Genomic DNA, 23,814 nt, shown 5'->3' with positions numbered 1-23,814 from the left:
CTCATTTAGAAGACATACATCCAGAGTGACTTACAGTATATCTTCACAGGTATCAATCCAGAAACCTTTGGATTTACAGACCTGGGGCCTCATTTATAAAATGCTGATGAGTAGAAACCATTCTACATTTGATCAGAACAGAAAAGTGCTGTACTTTTGACTTTATCAAAGAATCATGGGGGAAAAAATTTATTACAGTTTCTACAAAAATATAAGGCAGCACAACTGATTTCAAAATTAATAATACAAAGAAATGATTCTTGAACAGCAAATCAGCATATTAGAATGATGGTAACACTTTACAATAAGGTTCATTAGTTAACATGATCTAATGATGAACTGCACTTCTACAGCATTTATTAATCTTTGTTAATGTTAATTTCAACATTTACTAATACATTATTAAAATCTTTTTAGTCAATGCACTGTGAACTAACATGAACAAACAATAAACAACTGTATTTTCGTTAACATTAACGAAGATTAGTAAATGCAGTAACAAATGTATTGCTCATGGTTAGATCATGTTAGTTAATACATTAACTAATGTTTAACTAATGAACCTTATTGTAAAGTGTTACCAGAATGATGTCAGAAGGATCATGTGACACTGAAGACTGGAGTAATGATGCTGAAAATTCAACTTTGTCATTACAGGAATAAATTACATTTTATTATATAATAAATTAGAAAATAATTATTTAAATGGTAATAATATTTAACATATTACTGTTTTTACTATATTTGTGTTCAAATAAATGCAGCCTCGGTGAGAATAAGACTTCTTTCAAAACATTAAAATGATGTAAAGCGCCATACTTGGATTTAAGGCCGTCTTTATAAAATGTTCAGTCAGTTTTTTTTCCCCTTCTTCTTTGTTTTTGGTCAATGTGGACTATTATTATACTATTTTGTCATGTTGGAGCTTGACAGCAATTCACTTTTATTATATGGAAAAGAGACGCGTGTTCCCACAGAAGAAAGAAGGTCCTAGAAGTTTGTATGAGAGTGAATAAACAGGACAGAATTTCTATATTTGGATCAAAATAATAAAGTTCACAGAACAAACATTTGAGACGTATTAAAGACAGCTGAAGATCATGTGAGGATACAGGGAGTGTCTAAAACAGTCGCTTTATTGTGTAAAAAAAAAAAACTAGACAGATGGACAGCAGCAGGCTGAAGGGATTGTATTCTGACATGCAGCATGAGGAGCGTCACAGAATGCCATTGATTTAAGGCACTAATACTGTTCGTGATCTGACATGGCTGATTCTCTGGAGAAATCATGAGTATGTTGTACCTGCATTCGAATATTGGGTTTAAGAAATGGCCATAAAGGCCAAACCAATCCCAGGTCCGTTCCTGTTTTATTGACGCTCTGTTCCTATTTAAGATCTGTTCGTTCACAGTGGTCAGTACTTACCTCATCATTATTATAAATCTGAGACGACAAATACAGTACACCATCAATGGAGCTATGAATTTGAGGCACATCATTTCATGGGATAAAGTTTGAGAAAACCAGTGCTGGGTTCAGAATATCATAACCAACAATAAATTAACAGCAAAGAGAGGCGAGAAGATGTATCTATAATGTCTGTGTGTGTTTGAAGAGGTTGAAACCGAGTCTTTATGATTGACGTATTATGATACACATGAGAGTTAAACCGATACATGTCGGGAACGCCAGCGTACGTGTGAGTTTTTCAGGGTAGTGATATGCTATTATTTACATGTGCTAAAACGAATGAGTATTACTTTAAGAGCAACATTCAGGTCTGTCTGGACTCCTGCGACATACAGCGTGGTCTTCTTTAGAGTAGTCTGCACACAGATTGGTGAATGAAGAGTTTACAGCCAATCAGGGAGAAGAACAAATCACTGAGGTCACAGCCTTCTCCCTAAATGGACTGTCTCCTCGGTTATCTCACAGTAAAGGTGGTTATTAAGGGTCAAAGGTGAACACGCACACAGACACGCTCACACAAGACATTAATTTTTTTCTCCCGGTCTTGACAGTCACTTCATTTCATGATGGACAAAAATCCATCTTCTTCTTCTCCCTCTGCTTCTTCCCACATTTCTCCTTCAGTCCATATAGTAGTGCAGCATGTGTATCCCAGGCTGACGTGTGTGTCTGTGTATGTGTGCACATGTGTGTTTAAGCCTGTTTAGAAGTCTGTATCCCATCCTGAGTTATCATCAGGCGGTGGGTCTTCATTGTCCTCTGGAAAGCTGTCAAAGTTACTGGTGTCCGTGGATGATGTTACCTACACGTGCACAAAAATAGGAGAACCTGTTAGCATGTGAGTTATACAGTGTGTAATACAGTACCCTGATTCACTGTGATAAGCCTATTATAAGTGTTTATATTTTGGACCTGTCAGGATGTTTTTTTGCAGGAAAAATGTGTACATACGTCACTCGGGCATGTCTCGTCATATCTGTAAATAGAGTATAGTTGCACTGGCTACTTTGACATATGTTGTGGGAGTGGCATAGGTTAGTTGAGCAAGAACAATGAGCAAGAAAGGTTGACATGGAGAACATTAAATCTCCAACCTCTGGGGAATTAAAAAAAAAAAAAAAAGGCAGAGGAGAGTCTGCTGGTAAAAAGAGAAGACGACAGAGCTCGTCTAGAGAATAAACATTGGCTTGGCTTGGCTTGGCTTTTCAGAGATGATGAGAACTGAGGGATTTGAAATGTAAAAGTGAAGCGTTTTTATTACTCAACATATGAATAAGATATTTTATTGAATAGATAAACGGTCTTATGTAGCTCTCTAACAGAGTTCATAGTGAAGCATTATCTACTGTGAGTCTTTCATATTATGGCTGTTGTAGCGCTGTGCTGGAATCTATTTTCAAGGAAGTTCCGTGTCTATTAATGGGTATACTGTAGTTACAGTAACATCTTCAGATGGCCAGATTGAGATCATTTCCATCTAAACTGGTTATATCTCTGAAGCCTAGTAGTGAATGTTTTATGAGCAGTAGGTTAACCATATTCATCTGCAATTAGGATAATATTCAGTCACGCAGAGCCAAAACACAACCAAAATATTGTTCTTCCACAAAATGCATGTTTTATTTTTTAACTGCTAGAGGGCCAAAAGTTACATAGTGCACCTTTAATGTAACACTTTACAACAAAGTTGTTACTTAATGTTAGTTAATGCATTAACTAACGATGAGCAACATTTGCTACAGTATTTATTAATAGTTATTAATGTTAGTTAAACCAATTACGTAACACTTTATAAGTACAGTATTAAAGTACTTACAAATAATTTTTAACTATTAACAAACAAGTTAATTCATAGTTTATATGTATGTAATATATATATATATATATATATATATATAATATTTAATATATTAATAGGCTATATACAAATAGTGAGTTCTTCATTCATTGTCACTGTAATTAACAAAATTGTTTTATGGTTTAACTTATTAGGTGATGTACAGTACTTTAAACTAGTAGTAAATGAGTTGTTAATGGTTATTAGGTGTGATTCTCACTGTAGATTAGCTCATGGAAAATCTGAAAATGTCATTAAGTGCTTTAAACCAACCTTTATTGGACATTAATTGCATTCATAGTCTTTCTTAACATGTTTACAACTACATTAAGCATGCACGCTTACACAAACACACATTGGGTTTCCATGTTTTATGGGGACTTTCCATAGAAATAATGATTTTTATACTGTACAAACTGTATATTCTATCCCCTGAACCTAACTGATGTATTTTAACAATGTGATCAAGTATTTGTATGTATTTTTGCTACCACACATTCATTTACTTGCATAGACACAAAAAACATACAGTATTGACATTTTTTACTTTATTTTTTAAAGTGGTTATATTTAGCTTCAGGATAAGGGATCATATATACTGTGTGTGTGTGTGTATGTATATGTATATATATATATATAAAATTTGTCATGACATCTTGGAGTGTTTGGCATGGCAATGGATATGCCGATGTTGATATGTTTGGCGAACCAGATCTGCTATGCTGCTGCTTCTGCTGCAGAGCAAGTACAAGACTTGCTACTGCTAATACATACATGACGCTGCTGTGAGCAAGAAAGTCGTGGAGGTGGGGGAGGTAGACGGTTTCTGAAAGTGTGCTGCAAACTGCTATAGCAGACACTGACCAAGTACTTGAAGGTTGAGCAGCAAGCTCATTGGCTACTGATACAGCAGGAACCAATCAGCTGTGCCCTATAGAGAATGATGGATATAACACTTAAACGCTTTCTCGTCCGCGATGTGTATTCTCACAGCAGCTACATAAATGGCTTGCTGCTGCTGTATAAACATGATAACGTAATCGCTACTGATAATATGCTTTGTAATGTATTCCTGCAACGAATATAAGATTGTAAATCATGATGCTTGGGGGCGGCTGCATAAACTGCTTAGACTAGTCTTAAAAGTTAGTCATTAGTAGTTTTTTAAAGTAAGTTACATTAAAAAGGTAGACTGGCCTAATTTGAATTGGAAAAGTAAGACTGCTAACTTCTTAACTGCTAGTTGGTCAAACTAGTAGTTTTAAAACTTGGTTTATACAGTTCTATTCATTTTAACGCTATAAAAACACTCCATTCTGCTGATTAGTTTACGGCATTAGCAGTAATGAATGTGCCATTGGTGCAATGAATGAACAGGGGGCATGACTCTCTGATAGCCACCGCATTCAAGGATCAACGAACATTTCTGTGATTGACCACACTGCTCACCGCTGCAAAAACACGCCACAAATAGAAACATTTGACATTCTCCAGAGTGCAATCACAAAAATGCACTGGAGCATTTGCCAAACCTGTTTCGCCAATATGATATTATTACAGTATCAACAGAGTGCTCTTGCTTTTGTTTGAGGATGCCTGGGAAACTGCCTTGACACACTCTAGGTTTCGTTTCTTTACCTGACACAGTGGATTATCTACTTATCTTTAGCCTACTAACATGCTGCCAATGAAAGTATCCAACATTAGCATAAATTGCTGTTCGTCCTGTAGTATGATCAAAATCTAATTCTGCCAGAAATGTAGCTGCTTGCATACATCCATATTGTAATTAAAGTGAATACATTTGTTTGTATATTAAATTATAATGTTCTTATTGCATGATCAACGTTAGCCAACACACGACTCATCTCACTCAACTCAATTAAGCAAGACAACAGTGTTTTATACTTTACCACAACATCTGCTAGCGTGCTGTTGGTATTCAAGTTCCGTTGAAATATGCGATACAAATCTGAAAGTCTATTTCACTTTAACGAATTCACATGCCAGCAATGCTTTGTCACTGTATCCTCATAGCAACAACATTGTCTGCTTGCCGCTGCTGCATAAACACAATATTGCATATACGCTAGCTGCTAATATGCTTAGCAATTCACTCTAAACATTAAAACAGAACTGTTAACACGACACATGATTTTAAACCTTGTGTATGGTTACTTCATAAGGAATTAATATGGCAGAGTGATGTAGCATAAGAAAGACTTTTCACTTATCTTGGATGTTCAATTTCAGAGGAATTCTGAAAGCGTGCTGCAACTGCTACAGCAAATGCTGACCAAGTATTTGAAAGTCGAGCAGCAAACTCATTGGCTACTGATACAGCAAGAACCAATCAGCTGTGCCCTATAGAGAATGATGTGATTTGCAAGCAGATTGAGTTAACGACCTATCAGCCTGCACCATCTAGAGTTTCATGACAGAACTTTGTATATATTGTCAGGAGTATGTTTAGTTTAAGCATATATATGCTTAATGTATTTGTAAACATTTTAACGAACACTTAATACTAATGCAATTAATGTCAAATAAAGGTTGGTTTAAAGAACTTAATGACACGGTCCAATTTTCTGTGACCTAATCTAAAGTGAGAACTATTTACGGTTAATAAGTTGTTAACAAAGCATAAAAAAAATTAATATTTAAAACTCTTTAAATATTTTGTTAAAGTGACAATGAATGAAGAACTCACTATTTGTATATATCCTATTAATATATCAAATGTAGAGACTACAATATATTAACTATAAACTAATAGTTTGTATACTTTATAACTAATATAAATAAAGTGTTACCATGTTAGGTATGTAATTTATTCCTGTAATGTCAAATGCTGAATTTTCAGCATCATTACTCCGGTCTTAAGTGTCACATGATCCTTCAGAAATCATTCTAATATGATGATTTGCTGTTTAAGAATTTTTTTTTATTATTATTATTCAATGTTGAACTTGCTTAATATTTTAGTGAAAACGGTGATATATTTTTTTCAGGATTCTTTTATTTATAGAAAGTTCAAAAGAACAGCATTTATTTTAAATAGAAACATTATATAACATCTGGATGTATGCTTCTTTTTATCAATTTAATGTATCCATGCTGAATAGAAGCATTAATTTCTTTCAAGAAAAACGATCTTACCCCAAACTTTTAAACAGTAGTGTACTATAGCACAGTTATTCAATCCTGTGTCCTCTATGAAGCATGTTTATCAGTGCACATTGTCTATGCAGTATGTGAAACACTAGCTCGTTTTTACACACTGACGCTTTTCGAGATGAGTCCGAACACAATTCAAATGTCATTTTTCAATGGTATTGAGGGCTGTCTGTTTTCTCTTTCAGAACAACTGTCATGACAAAGCAATGTTCGAAGAGAGCAAAGCAAGTTTGGTAAAGTTAGACATGTTTATAACTTGCTATCTGAATGAAAACATTTTCAGTTAAATGTCAGAGACATTTTAAGATTTGTTAGCACCACAGTAAGAAGGCAAAAATGCACTTGTGTATACAGTACACTTAGGAAAAAAAAAAGTTCAGTGGGGTTCTATATAGAACCCTTGGGCTCTTGACTCAATTTTAAATGATGCAAAAAAAAAAAAAAAGGTTCTATATGAGGAGAAATGTATTAAATAATTAAGCTTAATACTTTCATATTTAACTTTATAATATATTTTTAGTGATAGTGTTTACAAGCTGCTTAATTCATAAAATGTAATTAAAATTACAAATGAATTAAAAGATATATGAAGCACCTGGCAGAACCCTTTAAGGTTATATATAGAACCTTTTCTTCTAAGAGTGTACTTGCATAGAGTATGTTTCTGGCCTAACATCAGTGTAAAATCTATCCTGCATGAGCGTAAGCACTTACATTAGGGATGATGGGGGGCGTCAGTGTCCCCTTCCTCAATCCGTCCCAGTTAAACCCTTCAAACCATCTGTAGACATGTTCATTACATGAGGTTATTCACAGAACTGTATCAGCTCATTCTTTGTTCATGTTTTAAAGCGAATGTCAAACTCACTTGTGCTTCTGGATGTCTTTGACACCGTTTTTCAAGTTTCCTAATCTTTCAGAGGGTGTGTCTCTAAGAAGAAAAACAAATCTGCATTGGTAAACATAGCTGATTGACAGCTAATGTGTTTTTAAAGTGTGATGGATACATACCTGCATAGTTTTTTGATTAGATTGGCAGCATTTTTGGTAATTTTTTTGGGGAATTCTATCATGTCAATGCCTCTTAGAATGATGTTGTATGTTTTCATTGGATCTGGTCCTGAAAAAGGAGGACTGAAAAATAAAGAGATTAAAAGAGGGAAAAAAAAAGAAGTTACTTTTGCATGTGTAGTATGAATTCAAAATCATAATACTTAAAAAAATGTTTAAATGAACAAGTGTTTCAAACACGTGAAGCTCTGTGTCTCACCTGCCGGTCAGTAGCTCGTACATGAGGATGCCGAGGGACCAGTAATCTGCGGAGATGTCATGTCCTTTATTCAGGATGATCTCTGGTGCCACATACTCTGGAGTACCACAGAATGTCCAGGTCTTCTTCCCAAAGCCGATCTTCTTAGCAAAGCCAAAATCCACCTTTAAAAGATTTACACAATATTTTAGGTTTTATACTTGAGTCTTCTTTAACAGAAGCAAAGTCTGACCTCTTTAAAGGGATACTCCATCCAAAAATGAAAGTTCTGTTATTTACTCACCCTCATGTTTAGTGATAGGGTTATGGCTAGGGTTAGAGCAAAGAGTATAGAACCTAAGAGTTGAAACTCTGATGCTCTTTAGGTAACAGCCGCCTGGTGGCGCTTCGGTAGTGCGGCAGCCATTTTGGGGTGAAAATGCCAACTGGACAATAGAATCCATCACATCTTACGCACCCAAAATCTGCGAATCTCACAGCCAAATCAGAAATGCAATAGAAAATTTCTCAAATTCAGTAAATTGTATGACACCTACAGTAAATGTTGTATTGTCTTAGCCTATATATGTTTTATGTTATCAGTTGTGGAATCCAACCATTAACATACACATCTGAGGTAACGTAGCCTACTTTGAGTATTTCCATTTTATGCAACTTTTTTACTATTAATAGTAAATTAATAATTAATAAAGTTAAGATCATCATGTTTGTAGCGTGATCCAGGCGATTTAAAACGTACAATATATATTTCAGACATAGTGGAGTAATAATAGTAAATTACTCCACTAGGTCTAAAATACGTTTTAATCCCCTGGATCACGCTACAAACATAATGATCTTATAGAACATGATGCATTGCTGTGTCTGTTATCTTATAAGTTATCCCATAATTCCCACTTTCGTTTTTTTTGTTTACATAGTCTTGCTGTAACGGACATTAATATAAGATAACACTACAAAAACAGTTTACTGTCAAGCTGTTATATTCTGTTATTGTCCAACATTCCCAATTTTTCTGATGCATGTCCTTAATTTAATTTCATATGTCTGTATTAATTCAGTGTTTATAATGCTAATGCTTAAATTTTAATACTTTTAGAATTTTAACCCAAACTGACTGGGTTTCTAGAGAGCAAAGGTTTTGTGAAAGACTTAAACACAAAGTCTGTCAAATAAACTGTTAAAAGGATTTGATGATCACTAGTGATAGTATTTTATTCTGTGTTGTCATCATTCAGGTTGGATTTCAGCTTTAATGTACTTAATTTTTAACAAAGCAGCTGATATTGCCATAGAAACTAGCGGATTGCCGAGTCGCTTTCACCCCAAAATGGCGGAAACGCAGGGCTGCTGCTGGGCGCTGGTGTTGCAATGGAACGTTCTATTGAGTTTCACTTCTTGTCAGTGTATATTCTTTGGTTAGAGTATGGTTGGACCATCTAGTTCCACCCGTTACATCCAGCGAGGGGGAGCTGGACTTCAAGCTCCACCCATTGGCTCTGCAGTGAGAAGCCTTTTGAAAAATGTTTGCTTTTTTTTTTTTTTTTTTTTTTTTGTTATTTTGTTATAAATACCAATGGTATTAATACTCTTAGTGTAGCTTTAGTGCCCAATATTTTTGAGGTTCTGTACATTAAAGAAGCACAATGTTCTAGATGACTTCAGGTATTATTGTCTTTTCATCCTCATGAAACTACTAGAAGGTGAGTACTGGGCTTTATAGTGCCCTGTATTCACCAGTTTGGCGTAGCCTCTGTGGTCTAGTATCAGGTTCTCTGGTTTGAGGTCTCTGTATATGATGCCTTTGGAATGCAGGTAAGCGAACGCCTCCACCACACACGCAGTGTAAAACCGTGTGGTTGAATCGTCAAAGTTTCCTCTGTGATTAGGAAAGAAACAGGACTGTTTTATTATTGAAATCCAGACTGCAACCATACGAGAAAACAAAAGTGAATAAATAAGTATCACCTGTCTCGGAGGATAGTCCACAGTTCTCCACCTAAACACGCTTCCATTAGCATATAGAGGTATTTACTGTCCTTAAACGTCCTATAGAGTCTAAGAAAACAAGAGGAACGCAGTCAGAATGCGATTGTACAAAATCAAGGGTTGAAATACTGTACACGTCACAAGTCTGATGTCAAAGCAAAAACTACCAACATTACATTTCATATAGACAGGGTTATTATTAACTAAAACTAAAACCATAAAAAAAAAACATTATCATTACTTGATAAACAAGCCAAGGCAACATTTATCATTTTTCCTTAAAGTTGAGGCACTGAAACGACAAACTAAAACTTAAAAAAAAAAAACTATACCGACATTTTAAAATAATAATAATAAAAAAATTACTAGAATGTAAAATTTATTTCAAAATATTAACAAAAACTAGTATATAAATGATACTAAAATAGCACTGCATATAAATCACTTTAGTTATTAAAAACTGCAGTTTAATGTAGTAGATGCCTGGCCACTGGAGGTACCTGACTATAAAATCTGAATGCGCCTCCTGCATAATTAGTTTCTCTGATCGGATATGCTCCTGCTGTCTCGTGTCCACGATGTGGCGCTTCTTTAGGATCTTCATTGCAAATGTCTTCACCTCATCACTCTTGAGCTGCACCTAAGAATAAATCAAGGGGAGATAGTGTATTGTCACAAAAAATGACTATAATGTAACTATTAGTAAACAATATGATCAAAAATAATTTGGAGAAAAAATTGCACACTTACACACAAATAAATATTGTGTTTAAAACATGATATTCTGTTACCAGTTCAACGCGTCCGAATCCTCCAACTCCAAGAGTGTCGATGATGTTGAAGTCAGACAGGTTTAGGTTAGAGAAGAAGGCGTTCTCCACCTCATATCTGCATTTCAAAATCAGAAAAAAAAATGGAGGATGAATGAAAGAAAAGATGTACAGTTATTCTATCTGTCTGTCTAGTGGGACTGCAAATCAAAACTCAAATCTCATGTAATTTCCAAACCTCAAAGTCATCACCCTTTGTCAGGAAACGGCTTTATGAGGTGCACTCTGGGATGCTTTTTAAACGGTATTGAACAGTACTAAACAGAACAGAATTATTCACACATGTCCTTTTCAGTTTGGTGGTTGCTCTTCTTTCACTTTTCTCTCTACATAGGCATTATTTATTTTTGGGCACTAATTTTTAAGAATGAATGTGTATAATCATTTGGGTGTAAATGAACCTGCTTGTGACTTTCCGTAAAGTTGCCGTATATCAAATCAGTTTTATTTTGAATGCAACCAACAGGGTTTTACCTGGTAAGAGATCAAAGAGGAGTTTGTATCAGTTCACTTTGATAAAAATGTTTTTGTTCAGCACCGATATTTGCAATCTGATTCGTTAGAGATTGAATGGCATAAGGATAACATTGCAAATAAAATGCTACTGGATGTCTGTCTTGTGACCTGTGATAGTCATTTTTCCTTCTTATGATGAGTGCTCATGATGCAGAACTGGCTAATCAGATCCCTTTGCTTGAGCCTTGGCCAATGACACGACTGAGCTGCTGTTTGGCTTGGCAAAAACTGCTTTGCAGTGTCACAGAGAGGTTACAATTTTCCATGCACACTGCCAGGGGTCCTAAAACCCAGCGCGTGTGCATAAAGAGTGCTTCGGTTATTATTCAATCCCTTTCACATAATCAGTTATTAGGCTGGCAGGGTCAGAGATGTGCAGCCAGGCTGCAGAATGCTGGCATAGAACCATGCACAAACAAGAGTAACACCGAGTGCAGTTTGGGAAAGAGGCATGGATACAAGCCAAAACTCCTTGCTAAAACTGTAAACAGAAGAAATTCATTCCTCAGCTGAAAGCTAGAGATGTTAAATGCCTCACACCAGTTTCATAGAGAGAACAGCAGGAGTATCAAAGACATGGCTTGTAATATATAAAATAAAAAAGTAAAACATGCCAAATATTTTTAAAATAATATTAAATAATATTAGATATAACATTAACTTATGAAAATCATAAAACAATTAAATATTTTAATAAATCTGACCTGCATAATTTTGTCTAATTCAGCCCTCAGTCTAAAATGAGTTTGATAACCCATATTCTACCAAACTTTGGATGCGTATGGGAAAAAATGGAAAGAAGTTTCTAAACAAATTAATTGGTGAAACAAGTTTTGCTCTGATGATAGAGATTCAGATTAACTGAAATCATATCTACTGATTTGAAGTCTACTATGACAAAATCATCTCTTCTCATAAGAGCTTGCCATCTAAAAGTGACATTTGTGACATCTTCAGTCTTCTTTGTGCTCATGCATACTGATAAAAATGCTGAAAGCTAGCAACATTGTCATGGATTTTACATTTCTGGTGGACAATTTACTGATATTTTATGCCCCAGGAATCAACAAAATCAATTTTAAAATGTCTGATATTAAAATATAAACCTTGGAGGCAATGCTGATTAAGCACGTGTGATGTTGCTTGTGGCTCGTGATTCCTGGAATCCAGGTCAACTACAGAGTGGATGGTTGATTTGACCACAAGGTGGCAATATGGAGCTTTATGGGTTCTCTATGACAGCATGTATTTTGCAATGCCTTGATTTCCAGTGTACATGCATTACTGAAACATGTAAGTAACAAGTACAAATTATTTTTATTATGGTTAATAATAATGTTCCTAAATATATCACACATGGAGTCTGTGATTGTCCTACTTCAGGTCCTGAGAGATGGTGGTGCCCAGGAACCTGAATGACTTTACTGCTGCCACAGTGCTGTTCATGATGGTGAGAGGGGGGAGTGCAGGGGGGTTTCTCCTGAAGTCCACAATCATCTCCACTGTTTAGAGAGTGTTCAGCTCCAGGTTGTTGTGACTACACCAGAGCCAGCTGTTCAACCTCCAGTCTGTAAACAGACTCGTCAACGTTTTGGATAAGGCTGATGACTGTTGTGTCATCTGCAAATTTTAGGAGCTTGACAGAGGGGTCTTCATATACAGGGAGAAGAGCAGTGGAGAGAGCACAGAACCCTGGGGGGCGCCACTCCTGATATTGAGAGTTCTGGATGTGAGTTTCCTCAGTCTCACTAACTGATGCCTGTCTGTCAGAAAGCTGGAGATCCACTGACAGATTGGGGTTGGCACAGAGAGCTGGGTCAGTTGGGTTGTAAGATAACCAAGCATGATGGTATTAAAGGCCAAACTGTCCACAAGTAAGATCTTTGCATGATTCCCAGGTCTATCGAGATGTTACAGGAAATAATGCAGTCCCATCTTGATTGCATCATTCACAGACCTGTTTGCTCTGTAGGCAAACTGAAGGGGATCCAGCAAGGGTCTTTCAAACGACTTCATGACCACAGATGTGAAAGCAACATGTCTGTAGTCCAGTGATTTTGGGTTTTTTGGGGACCGGAATGATAGTGGAGCGTTTGAAGCAGCAGGGATCTTTACACTGCTCCAGTGATATGTTGAAGATCTTCATGAAGATTGGGGCCAGTTAGTCAGCATAGACTTTTAAACAGGCAGGTGAAACACTGTCTAGGCCTGAGGCTTTCCTAGTCTTCTGTTTTCTGAAGACCTGGCATATGTCCTCCACACAGACCTTAAGAACAGGTGCAGGGGGGTTGCAGGAGGTGTTAGTTAATGTTTGAAGTGCAGGTCAGAGCAGGTGTGGGGTGTGACTCTGGGCTTTTCAAACCTGTGGTAAAACACATTCAGATCCTCAGTCATTTGTTGATTCTCCACAGATTGGGGGGATGGTGATTTGTACTTTGTGATGGTCCTCAGGCCTGTCCAGACTGACGCCGGGTTGTTGGCTGAAAACTGTTTTTTCAGCTTTTAAGAGTAGATACTTTAGTCACTCTGATCTCTTTTGTTAGTCTGTTTCTAGCCTGGTTATACAACAGTTTATCCCCACTTCTGTAAGCATCCTCTTTGATATAATGAAGCTGTTTAAGTTTCCCAGTAAACAATGGTTTATCATTAGTGAATAATAAGAATGTCCTGTTAGGAATACACATATCCTTCAAAGTGCCAACAGCTCATGTCCTACCACTCAACAACGAAAAACACTGCGGCGCACTTCTGCCGGCCAATGTTAACGAGCTCACTAGCGCACTATTTGAAAAGACTCAAACGGACACATGCAGATTGTGTTAAAGACTGGATTTTATTCTCTCAATCAGGTAGGGTACAAGTCATTTCAAAACATTTCAGCCGGTTCTAATTTGATTTTTGGATGCTGTGAATGTTTAGCTAAAAAGGCTGCCACTCCAGTTTAGCATTTATTGTCTCTGCAGTTAAAAAGACAAAGTTGACAATTCTGGCTATACTTTTGTAATTTTAATAATTTCTTTCATTTCAATTTATTTATTGATCACTCTGTGTTATCTAATTTAACTATTTGTGGCTTGTGTTTTGAATATACGTTCCCCTGCACTAAGGCATTTTGCACTTGTGACTTGATTATGACTATTTCATTTTTTTATTTTTTATTTATTAGAACGGTATATTCTGTTCTAATTCAATTCTGTAAATTAATTTTTGATTGTTTTTTGGTGCATCAATGTGGCGCTGTAGAGTTAAAGCTTGCTTGCACAGGCAATTTAAAAATCATTGTCAGTTTCATCTATCACTTGACAGGCAGTTTGGTCGCTTTATTAGAAAGTTGTTTCTCTGTGAAAGAAAATAAAAGTTGTCTTAAGGCACGGGTATAGGCCTTACTTCATTTTCCACGTCCCACTTCATCTCGTACACAGTTGAGCGTGTGAGCCTGTCAAAGTAGCCTATACTCCTTTGGCCTTGAGTGCGGAAAGAGTTTGTGCGCACTATCTAGTGGACTGCTGTTTTTCAAGCACACAGCCACAGTATTCAGGGTAATGTCAGAACACCTCCATGTAAGCTGGACCACATCCAACAGGAGTAACTGTCGACGCAAGATGAAGCTGTCCAGGTACTGATAGGGATTGTGTCCAAAAAACCTAAAACCACACCTGCAGAATTTAATGCACACCTCGACACTCCTGTTTCCACAAAACATTTGTTGGGACCTCCAGAGTCAATATTCATGGTCGGGGTGCTATAGCCAAACCTTTGATCACTTGTGCAAATGCCAAATGTCGGTTTCATTGGTGCCAACAGTGCAAATCTTGGGATGTGAAACATGTGTTATTCTCTGATGAGTCCACCTTCATGGTTGTTCCCACATCCATGGGAGTTATGGTGTGGAGAAACCCCAAAGAGGCTTAATTCCCGGACTGTTGCGTGCCCAGAGTGAAGCACGGGGGTAGATCAGTGATGGTTTGGGCTGCAATGTCATGGCATTCCCTACTGTGCTTGATGGGCGTGTCACTGACAAGGACTACAGAACCATTCTGGAGGACAATGTGCACCTAATGGTTCAAATGTTGTACCCTGAAGGAGGTGTCGTGTATCAAAATGATAATCCACAGTCACCAGATCTAAGTATTTTTGAGCCATTTTGGGGTATTTTGGAGGAAAACGTTTTCCTCCACAAGTATCACATAGTTACCTGGCCACTTGGAAGAGGAATGGCTCAAATCCCTCTGGCCACTGTAAATGACTTGCATCTGTCATTCCCAAGATGAACTGATGCTGTATTGGCACCAAAAGGAGGTCCTACATCATACTAATAAATTATTGTGGTCTAAAACCAGGTGTTTCAGTTTTATTGTCCTATATGTACAGGAACACTAATACTATAAATATGTATGAGAGAGTTTATGGAGAGGTGGAGTTTGTAATTTTATGCAATCTGTTTTGTTTAAGTGGTCCAAATGGGTCAAACATATTAGCTCAAGCTTGTACCTGTTTAGCTGAATAATGGAAGACAGGGATTGATTGTCACTAACCAGCAGCCATATCACCCTGTAGCCCAAGACTGGTTACCCACTGAAGCTAAGCAGGGCTGAGCCTGGTTAGTACCTGGATGGGAGACCTCCTGGGAAAATTGGGTTGCTGCTGGAAGAGGTGTTAGTGAGGCCAGCAGGGGGTGCTCACCCTGTGGTCTGCGTGGGTCCTAACACCCCAGTATAGTGATGGGGACACTATACTGTCAAAAAGCACCGTCCTTCAGATGAGACGTCAAACCGAGGTCCTGACTCTCTGGGTCGTTAAAAATCCCAGGATGTCCTTCGAAAAGAGTAGGGGTGTTACCCCGACATCCTGGCCTCTGTCCATCATGGCCTCCTAATCATCCCCATACACTGATTGGCTTCATCACTCTGTCACCTCTCCACCAATAAGCTGATGTGTGGTGGGCGTTCTGGCGCAGCATGGCTGCCGTCGCATCATCCAGGTTGATGCTTCACATTGGTGGTGGTTGAGGAGATTCCCCCTTCCATATGTAAAGCTTTTTGAGTACCCAGAAAAGCGCTATATAAATGTAAGGAATTATAAATTATTAATTACTTGATTGTTAACGGTCATCATTTTTGCAATTCTGTTTGGTGCCACTAGTGATGCAGAAATGACATATTTATGTATATGAGAGTCTCATTAGAGTGTTCTCTATCTGTCAGTGTGGCAGCTGGAGATTTATTTACAGGTTTGTAGTTTAGATCACTGGGGACGCAGTGCAGGAGGTGACAGCTGTATATGTCTTAATAAGCTTTAATCTATGACAGTCACACAGACTACAGGCACCTCTTCATTATTCATCAGTGTTCATTTACATTGCAGATGAGCAGATAAGAGGAAGAAAAGTTTCTATTTCGGTTCAGATATGACACTGAAGGGATTTTTGAAGTGGGAAATGAGTTTCTGAGCTATCCCAGAATCCCTCGTTCTCTCTCTGTCTGTTATTCTCTCTGTGAAATGTGATAAGGTTTCACATTTCTCTGAGCGGATTATTTCCACATCGCCACGCAATGATCGCATCACTTTCTCATCGTGTTTCTTCTGATTATGAACAGTTGCTGGTTCTTATATAACATGTCTTCTGCATGCTAGCACAGCTTTCCTACTTTACAGTTCTAGAGTTACAGTAAAGATCCTTGAGCTGCCCTTTGACAATTGCATCGTAATGGTTGCCATACTTCTAGACTTTTGTATTTTACTATCACCCACTTAAAGAAGAAGGGACCGTCTGACTAACATGTGATGTGACCTTCCACATTTCACTTGATTTATGTGATGTTTAGTGGCAGCTAAATCTGAAATCAAACATGCACTACCGTTAACAAGTCAGTAAAATGTTTATTATTATTATTAAGCAAGGATGCATTAAATTGATCAAAAGAGACAGAAAACATAGTTATGTTACATTTATAATGTTGTTTGAAATGAATGCTGCTCTTTTGAACTTCCTATTCATCAAATAGGAAGGAATTAATTTTACTTTGTGTACAACCCTATTTTCAGAAAAGTTGGGAAATTTTGTAAAATGCAATGAAATTAATAATCTGTGATTTGTTAACTCTTTTGAACCTTTAGACTTTAGATTTCCTTTTAACCTTAGATTTCCAGTGTTTTCACTGACCAACTTAATTGTATTTTGTAAATATAAGCTCATTTTTGTTTTTGATGGCTGCAACACACTCCAAAAAAGTTGAGAGAGAGGCATGTTTACCACTGTCACATCACCTTTCCTTTTAGTTACACTTTTTAATCATTTGGGAATTGAGGATAATAATTGTTGCAGTTTTGCAAGTTTTTGCCCAATCTCGTTTGATACAAGACTTCAGCTGCTCAACAGTCCATGCTCGTCATAGAATCAGACAAAGTCTCTGTACAATCCCAATATATACCTCCACGTCAACTGTATCTTCACATGTATGCAATTCAGCCATGCCGTTTGCACTGATGCACCCCCATACCATGACAGATGTTTGCTTTTGCACCTGTCACTGATGAAATTCTGCATGGTCCCTTTCGTCTTAGGGACTGAAAACTCGATGTACGCTTTTTCCAAAACAAGCTGAAATGTGGACTCATCTGACCACAGCACACATTTAGACCATGGTGGTCTTTTAGACCATCTGAGATGAGCTCGGGGCCAGAGAACTTGGCAGCATCTCTGCATAGAATTGATGTATAGCTTTCTCGTCGCATAACAGAGATTCAAGTTGTATTTCTTGATGCAGTGGCAGACTGTTAAGTGACAATGGTTTCCAAAGTTCTCCTGAGCCCATGTGGCTTTATTTAACAGCAATGCCGTCTTAGGGCTCGAAGGTCAAGCACATGGGTTTCCTGCCCAGAAATTTCTCCAGATTCCCTGAATCTTTCCACAATATTATGCATGTTAGATGATGAAAGACCTAAATTCTTTGCAATCTTGCATTGAGAAATGTCATTTTTGAATTGTTTGACAATTCTCTCATGATATTTGGCACAAATGTGCCATGACCCGTCTTTGGGTATAAAAGGAGCATCTCAATCTTTGCAAGCAATCACGATACCTTCGCTTATTGACAATTCACCTGCTTATTGAGGACTATTTCAAAACAGTTGGACATGCTATAATCTTTTCCTTTTTATTTTGCTTCTTTCCCAACTTTTTGGGAGTGTGTTGCAGCCATCAGATTCAAAATTTGTTCATAATTACAAGAAAATACAGTAATAAAAGGTCTTCAGAGATTATTTCACCTACTTTGCTTTTGCCTCTGCATCTTCACAGCCTTTGTTGGATACGTCTTCCAGGCCTCCAATCAGGTGTTTGTATGAGCTGGAAAGATTGGCACAAACAACGTATTTAGAAAGATTGAATATTTATAACAAATTCAATACTGTTCAAATGTTTGAGGTCGGTACTATTTTTTTAATGTTTTTGAAAGAAGTCTCTTATGCTCACCAAGTCTGTGTTTAGTTGATTAAAAATACAATAAAAATAATAATATTGTGAAATATTACTACAATTTAAAATTAAAATATATATTTTAAAATGTAATTTATTCCTGTGATGGCAAAGCTAAATTTTCAGCATCATTACTCCAGTCTTCAGTGTCACATGATCCTTCAAAGTCATTTTAATATGCTGATTTGCTGCTCAAGAAAAATTTCATTATTATCAATGTTGAAAACAGTTGTGCTGCTTAATAGTTTTGTGGAAACACAAAACTATTAAAGGTGCTGTAAGTAGTATTTGAACTACGCTGTTGGACATTGTTGATATCTGAAATCAACCCAAACAAACACACCCCTCTCTTCATTGCTCCGCCTCCAAAACTCAAACTCCAATTCTAACCACCCTGCTCCGAGTCGGTCTCGAACCCCGGCCTGATCGCTGCTGACATGTGAGGCGAGCGCACTGTCAATGACGCTAAACACCTCATTCTCTAGCGGGCGTCGGTGTGTAGTAGTTTAACAGCAATGCGAGTGGATGTCTGTTTATCACAGCTGACGTGCAACAAAATGCTTCACTAAAAATAAAGAGCAGATGATGAACGAACGACAAGGAAGCATAAAAAATGAACGTACAGTACACAAGAGTAAATACAAAGTGTTCGTTGTTAGTCGCAAACAGCACAGCAGCTCCAGACCATGAAAACCCAGTGTACTCACATGAATAGCGGGATCAAAGCAGTCTCCGCGTCTGTTTTCAGGCCTTCCTGCTTAGCTCTCTCCAGCGCTGGAAAGCTTTTCTAATATAAACGTCATAAACCTTCATTCCAGTGATATTCTTTTGAGCTTTTGTATTGTGTCCAATTTCCCGTTCTGCAGTTTTTTTTTTGTTTTGTTTTTTTCTTATTTTCAAATCTCCCTCTTGCTCGTTCTCTCTCCTCGACCGTCATACGCCCCCTAATGCTGATTGGTTGGACGTTTGTTGTTGGTATCGGTACGACTAACTTCCAAACAGTGTATTTGAAATATCACTGAGTCCACCTTTAAGCAGTGACAAGCAACTGCTTTTGTAACATTATGAATGTCTTCACTACCACTTTTGACCAATTTAATGTGTCCTAGCTGAATAAAAGTAATACATTCTTTTTAAAAGAAGAAATGACCTTAAACTTTTGAATGGTAGAGTAGATTTATCAAAGGCACCATTTTATATATTCATACTGTTCCCTGTGAGGTTTACAGTGGTCTGTATGAGAATAAGTTTATCTTAATACTGTTCTCCAGTCAAGAAGCAGTGAGGCAGTTGCATGATGTCCTTATTCAGCTGTCTTGCAACTGACAACACTTTTATTAAAGACACGTCTACATATCACCACAAAACTGGTATTTATCTTTCAAAAATGAACTCATTTTAAGTTAAAGATCTATCTCTCAAATGACTCTGAATAATTTTATCTTTTTCTTTATTTAGAAAGTCAGTACTAAATTATAGTGAAACTTTTATATCTAAATGAAATACAGCTCAATAAAATGTAACAATCAACTTTCACACAGATGGCTGATGGTTTGAGTCTCAATCAGACAGGAATGAGAGTTTTCCCAGCCGGAGGGCACATATGTGCTTCTCTCTCTCTCTGTCTGACTGTCTCACTTTTTCCAGCTTATTGACACACGTGACACTTTAGCTATTTAGGTTGAGCTTAATTTATTGACTTTAAGGCAGTAGATAAGCACTTCAAACCCACAGATTCTGTGTCCCTCACACACAAATAGAACGGTCAGTGTAAAATCCACAGATGTTCAATGAACTGGAAAACCTGAACTGATTTACTGCTGACTGCTGGAATGACACTTGATGTTTTAAGCGGCGTATATAAAGAAAGGATAAATGTGACGTATACTCACTCTCTGTCAATCACAAGGCAGGTGACAGTCTCTGCTGCGATGACATTAGCTGTTCTGATGTCCTCCCTGTTTAAAAGACACAGACACAATACAGAGAAACGTCATTTTATAATGTTCAAAAATCAGATATTTAGATAAACAGATGTAGTAAAATTAAGATATTTAAATAAATGATTAATATTCTAAATTAAAATAATATACAATATTAAAATAATTATACAGGAATATTAAATCAGATATAAACAGATTTAGTAATATTAATTAAAATATTAAAACTATTAAAATATAAGTATTATAAATGTAAACTAGGTGAGTAAAGTTTGTAAACAAACTTTGATGTTGGACTGACAAAGCCTTGTCTGAAAGTTTGAAATAACTTGAAGTTTAAAGATTTGACTTGTTATTAACATGTTATAGCACATTGCGAGAATGTTTTCTTGCATGTTTTAGCACGTTGCTAGGATGATGCTAACATGTTTTAGCACATTGTTAACATGAATTAGCGTACTGTTAGCATGTTTTAAGGTGTTGCTAGCATGAATTAACATGTTTCTAAAATGTATTAACACATTGTTAGCATGATTTATGTTGCTAGCATGAATTAGCAATTAACATGTTAGCATGTTTTAACACATTGCTAACATGAATTAACAACGTGATTTATTTATTTATTTTTTCCCCAAACGATTTAGCGGAAATCCCCGCCCTGCAACCAATTTCATTGGCTGAGGTTACAGTGACGGGTAGGTTTAGGGATCAGGGTTGGGTGTAAGTAATCGTTACTGTGATTGACATGGCCAATGAAATGTTTAGAATCTGCTCCAGGGTGGGATTTCCGCTGAACTGGTTTGGGAAAAAAAAAAAAAAAAAAAATCACACAAATTAACATGTTGCTAACGTAAATTAGCATGTTGTTAGCATGATTTAGCATGTTTTAACACTTTGATAGCATGTCCTAAGCTAGTTGTTAAGCTTGGCTAGTGATAGATACTTGGTGGATGACGCTTAAATACTCTATTGGAATAAATACTGTATTAAATACTCTGGTATACTCGGGTCTGACACGAGTTTGGTGGTTGTAGCTTTAAAACTAGAAGCAGCAGCAGTAGCAGCTTAAATAGTAGATCGGTATATTGGCTTTGTCAAGCCAGCATAATAATGAAAAATGTATAATTATATCTAAATATTAATATAAAATGTTTACTAATAAAACGACACAAATAATAACCCAAATTACAGTACTGTGGTAAATTATGTAGCAATCAAATTAACGGCAAGACAGTAATGAAATTCACATGTATGCTGGACAATCAGGTAAAAATAATAATAATCTGGTAAATATATATATATCTCAAGCATTTAAGCATAAACAGTAGATTACTAGAGTAAGTTAAGATAGTAGCTATTTAATAAATAGCTAATAGCTATTTTAACTCTATTAAAGAATTAAGCCAGTGTGCCTCAGAGTTTGCGGATTGTCCTCTTCCTCACTGTCGCTCCAGTCGCAGTCATCAGAGTCTGAGTCCCACTCTGACCTCATGATGCTTTGCATTATTCACTTACTGTCTGATCTGAGCACAGCTATACACACACATATACCACTACAGTACAGTACACTTCTATTAAAACTAAAACAATCACTGCGTGGCATCTGTCCCATCATTGGCTGTCCCGAGGAAGAGCTCCCACGCACGACTCTCTGAAAGCAAGAAGGGCTGGACACTAAATGCTAAACACACACCCAAACATACAAATGGAGCGTCTGCTCCTGGGTCCAACTGCAAATACTGCTGGACACCACACACGCACGCTGTCGGATCCGTTTCCAGTGAAACACTTGCAGAGGTGAGAATTCTTCACAACATGTCGGCTCTAAAGCTGTCACAGCACAAATACACAATAACGCTACTGCAAAGGTCACAGCTGCTCCATGATATTACTGAACACAGAGGAGAGGAGGAAAATCTGTCACCTTAAATGACGTTCCAACCGTTTATGAATTTTGTTCTTCCGTGGAACACACACACACAAATGTGCAGAATATTGAAATTGCATTTTTCCTTAAAACGGCTACACAAAGGGACAAAAAGTACCATTAAGAAGAATAATGCATAAGCGACTCATGGAATGATTTTATTGTGCTTTTTGTAATTTTTTTATGGAGTTATACTGGCCAGATCCCTATTTATGTTCGCTGTATGGAAAAGAGAAGTTTGGACACTTCTAAATTTGTCTTTTTTTGGTTTATGAGATGTCATATGGGTTTGGAATGGCTTAATATAAATAATGTCTATAAATAAATATATATATTTATAAATAAAATATAAATTACAGAATTTTCATTATTGGGTGAACTATTCCTTTAATTGTAAGGTGTAGGGGTAAATTTGCCTTAAGTGGGACACATCCACGTGCTTGAGGAAACAGCATGAAAAATCGACACATCATCGTTGCCAAATGTGTTTGTGAACCAATCAGGTGTTAAATGCTTCTGAATGCACATACACTCACGCATGAATTTAATCCCGGGATCAAGAGATTCCTTTATCAAGTTTTGGACGCTGTCAAGGATCTCCGTAAAGTGTTACCCACCCACATGCCGTATACAAGGACGCAGCTCTAACAGAAGAGCATTTAATTGGTCTCTGAGGGATCACAGTGACCGTGCACAATGTTCTGATTTCCAAAACCGTGGCCTAAATTTCACCTCCGTTCACACACTCGCAGCTTGCATCAGAAGACTGCCGAGCAGGACACCTGATACACTGCGGAGCATATCAACACCCTCTCAGGATCACTGTTTCCTAGTAACATAACCAAACGCAGGATTATAATCAGGGGTAAACAGTCCCCTTAGAATAGAATAGAATAGAATAGAATAGAATAGAATAGAATAGAATAAAATAGAAACTCCAAAATTGCTTAAGAGTAACTGATGATATCTGAATGGTCTATAGTCTTTCCTCATGTGCTTTTGTCCCTTATTCCCTGTTCTATCTGAAATTAATTTTACTGTGTTCCTCTATTGTTGGCAGCTAGTAGGTTTTCCTGCTGCAGGATGCTTGACATGGTTATGGACTATTTGACATTCTGTTCAGTTTCCTTTAGTTCATGTTTTCCTGCTATGTTTAGTTTTGGTTATGTTCCTGTGATCAATTATCATCAGTCTGTCTCTGAGCCAGTAGCAGACCGTTGCCTAATTGATCTATGATCCAGTTCCCTTCCAAGACCTCAAGTCTTCACCTTTTCCACCGGTCTTGTCTGGCTACCTGGATGCTCTAGTTCTATCCAGAAATCTTGCTCCTCCAATGTTTCCGCCCGCACACTGGTGTTGTTCAGCTCATCGGCAATTCAG

General features: G+C 37.1%; 1 protein-coding gene across 3 annotated transcripts in view; it reads right to left on the bottom strand.

The window, feature by feature from the left end:
* Window positions 1–1,015: 1,015 nt before the first annotated feature.
* Window positions 1,016–23,814, bottom strand: part of prkg1a (protein kinase cGMP-dependent 1a) — a 93,237-nt gene continuing 70,438 nt past the window's right edge. For all 3 annotated transcript variants that reach the window (XM_051917445.1, XM_051917446.1, XM_051917444.1), the window contains 11 exons: window positions 20,460–20,525; window positions 18,364–18,438; window positions 10,536–10,632; window positions 10,245–10,384; window positions 9,724–9,813; window positions 9,493–9,634; window positions 7,756–7,919; window positions 7,497–7,619; window positions 7,354–7,416; window positions 7,200–7,266; window positions 1,016–2,273 (listed from right to left, as the gene is read on the bottom strand). In XM_051917445.1, the coding sequence (XP_051773405.1) occupies window positions 2,175–2,273; window positions 7,200–7,266; window positions 7,354–7,416; window positions 7,497–7,619; window positions 7,756–7,919; window positions 9,493–9,634; window positions 9,724–9,813; window positions 10,245–10,384; window positions 10,536–10,632; window positions 18,364–18,438; window positions 20,460–20,525 (1,126 nt within the window). In that variant the 3' untranslated portion in view covers window positions 1,016–2,174. The remainder of the gene's footprint in view (window positions 2,274–7,199; window positions 7,267–7,353; window positions 7,417–7,496; window positions 7,620–7,755; window positions 7,920–9,492; window positions 9,635–9,723; window positions 9,814–10,244; window positions 10,385–10,535; window positions 10,633–18,363; window positions 18,439–20,459; window positions 20,526–23,814) is intronic.

Source organism: Ctenopharyngodon idella, chromosome 13, assembly GCF_019924925.1.
Source record: "Ctenopharyngodon idella isolate HZGC_01 chromosome 13, HZGC01, whole genome shotgun sequence".
In the NCBI taxonomy this organism is placed as follows: Eukaryota; Metazoa; Chordata; class Actinopteri; order Cypriniformes; family Xenocyprididae; genus Ctenopharyngodon; species Ctenopharyngodon idella.
This window is presented reverse-complemented; position numbering and strand designations above follow the sequence as displayed.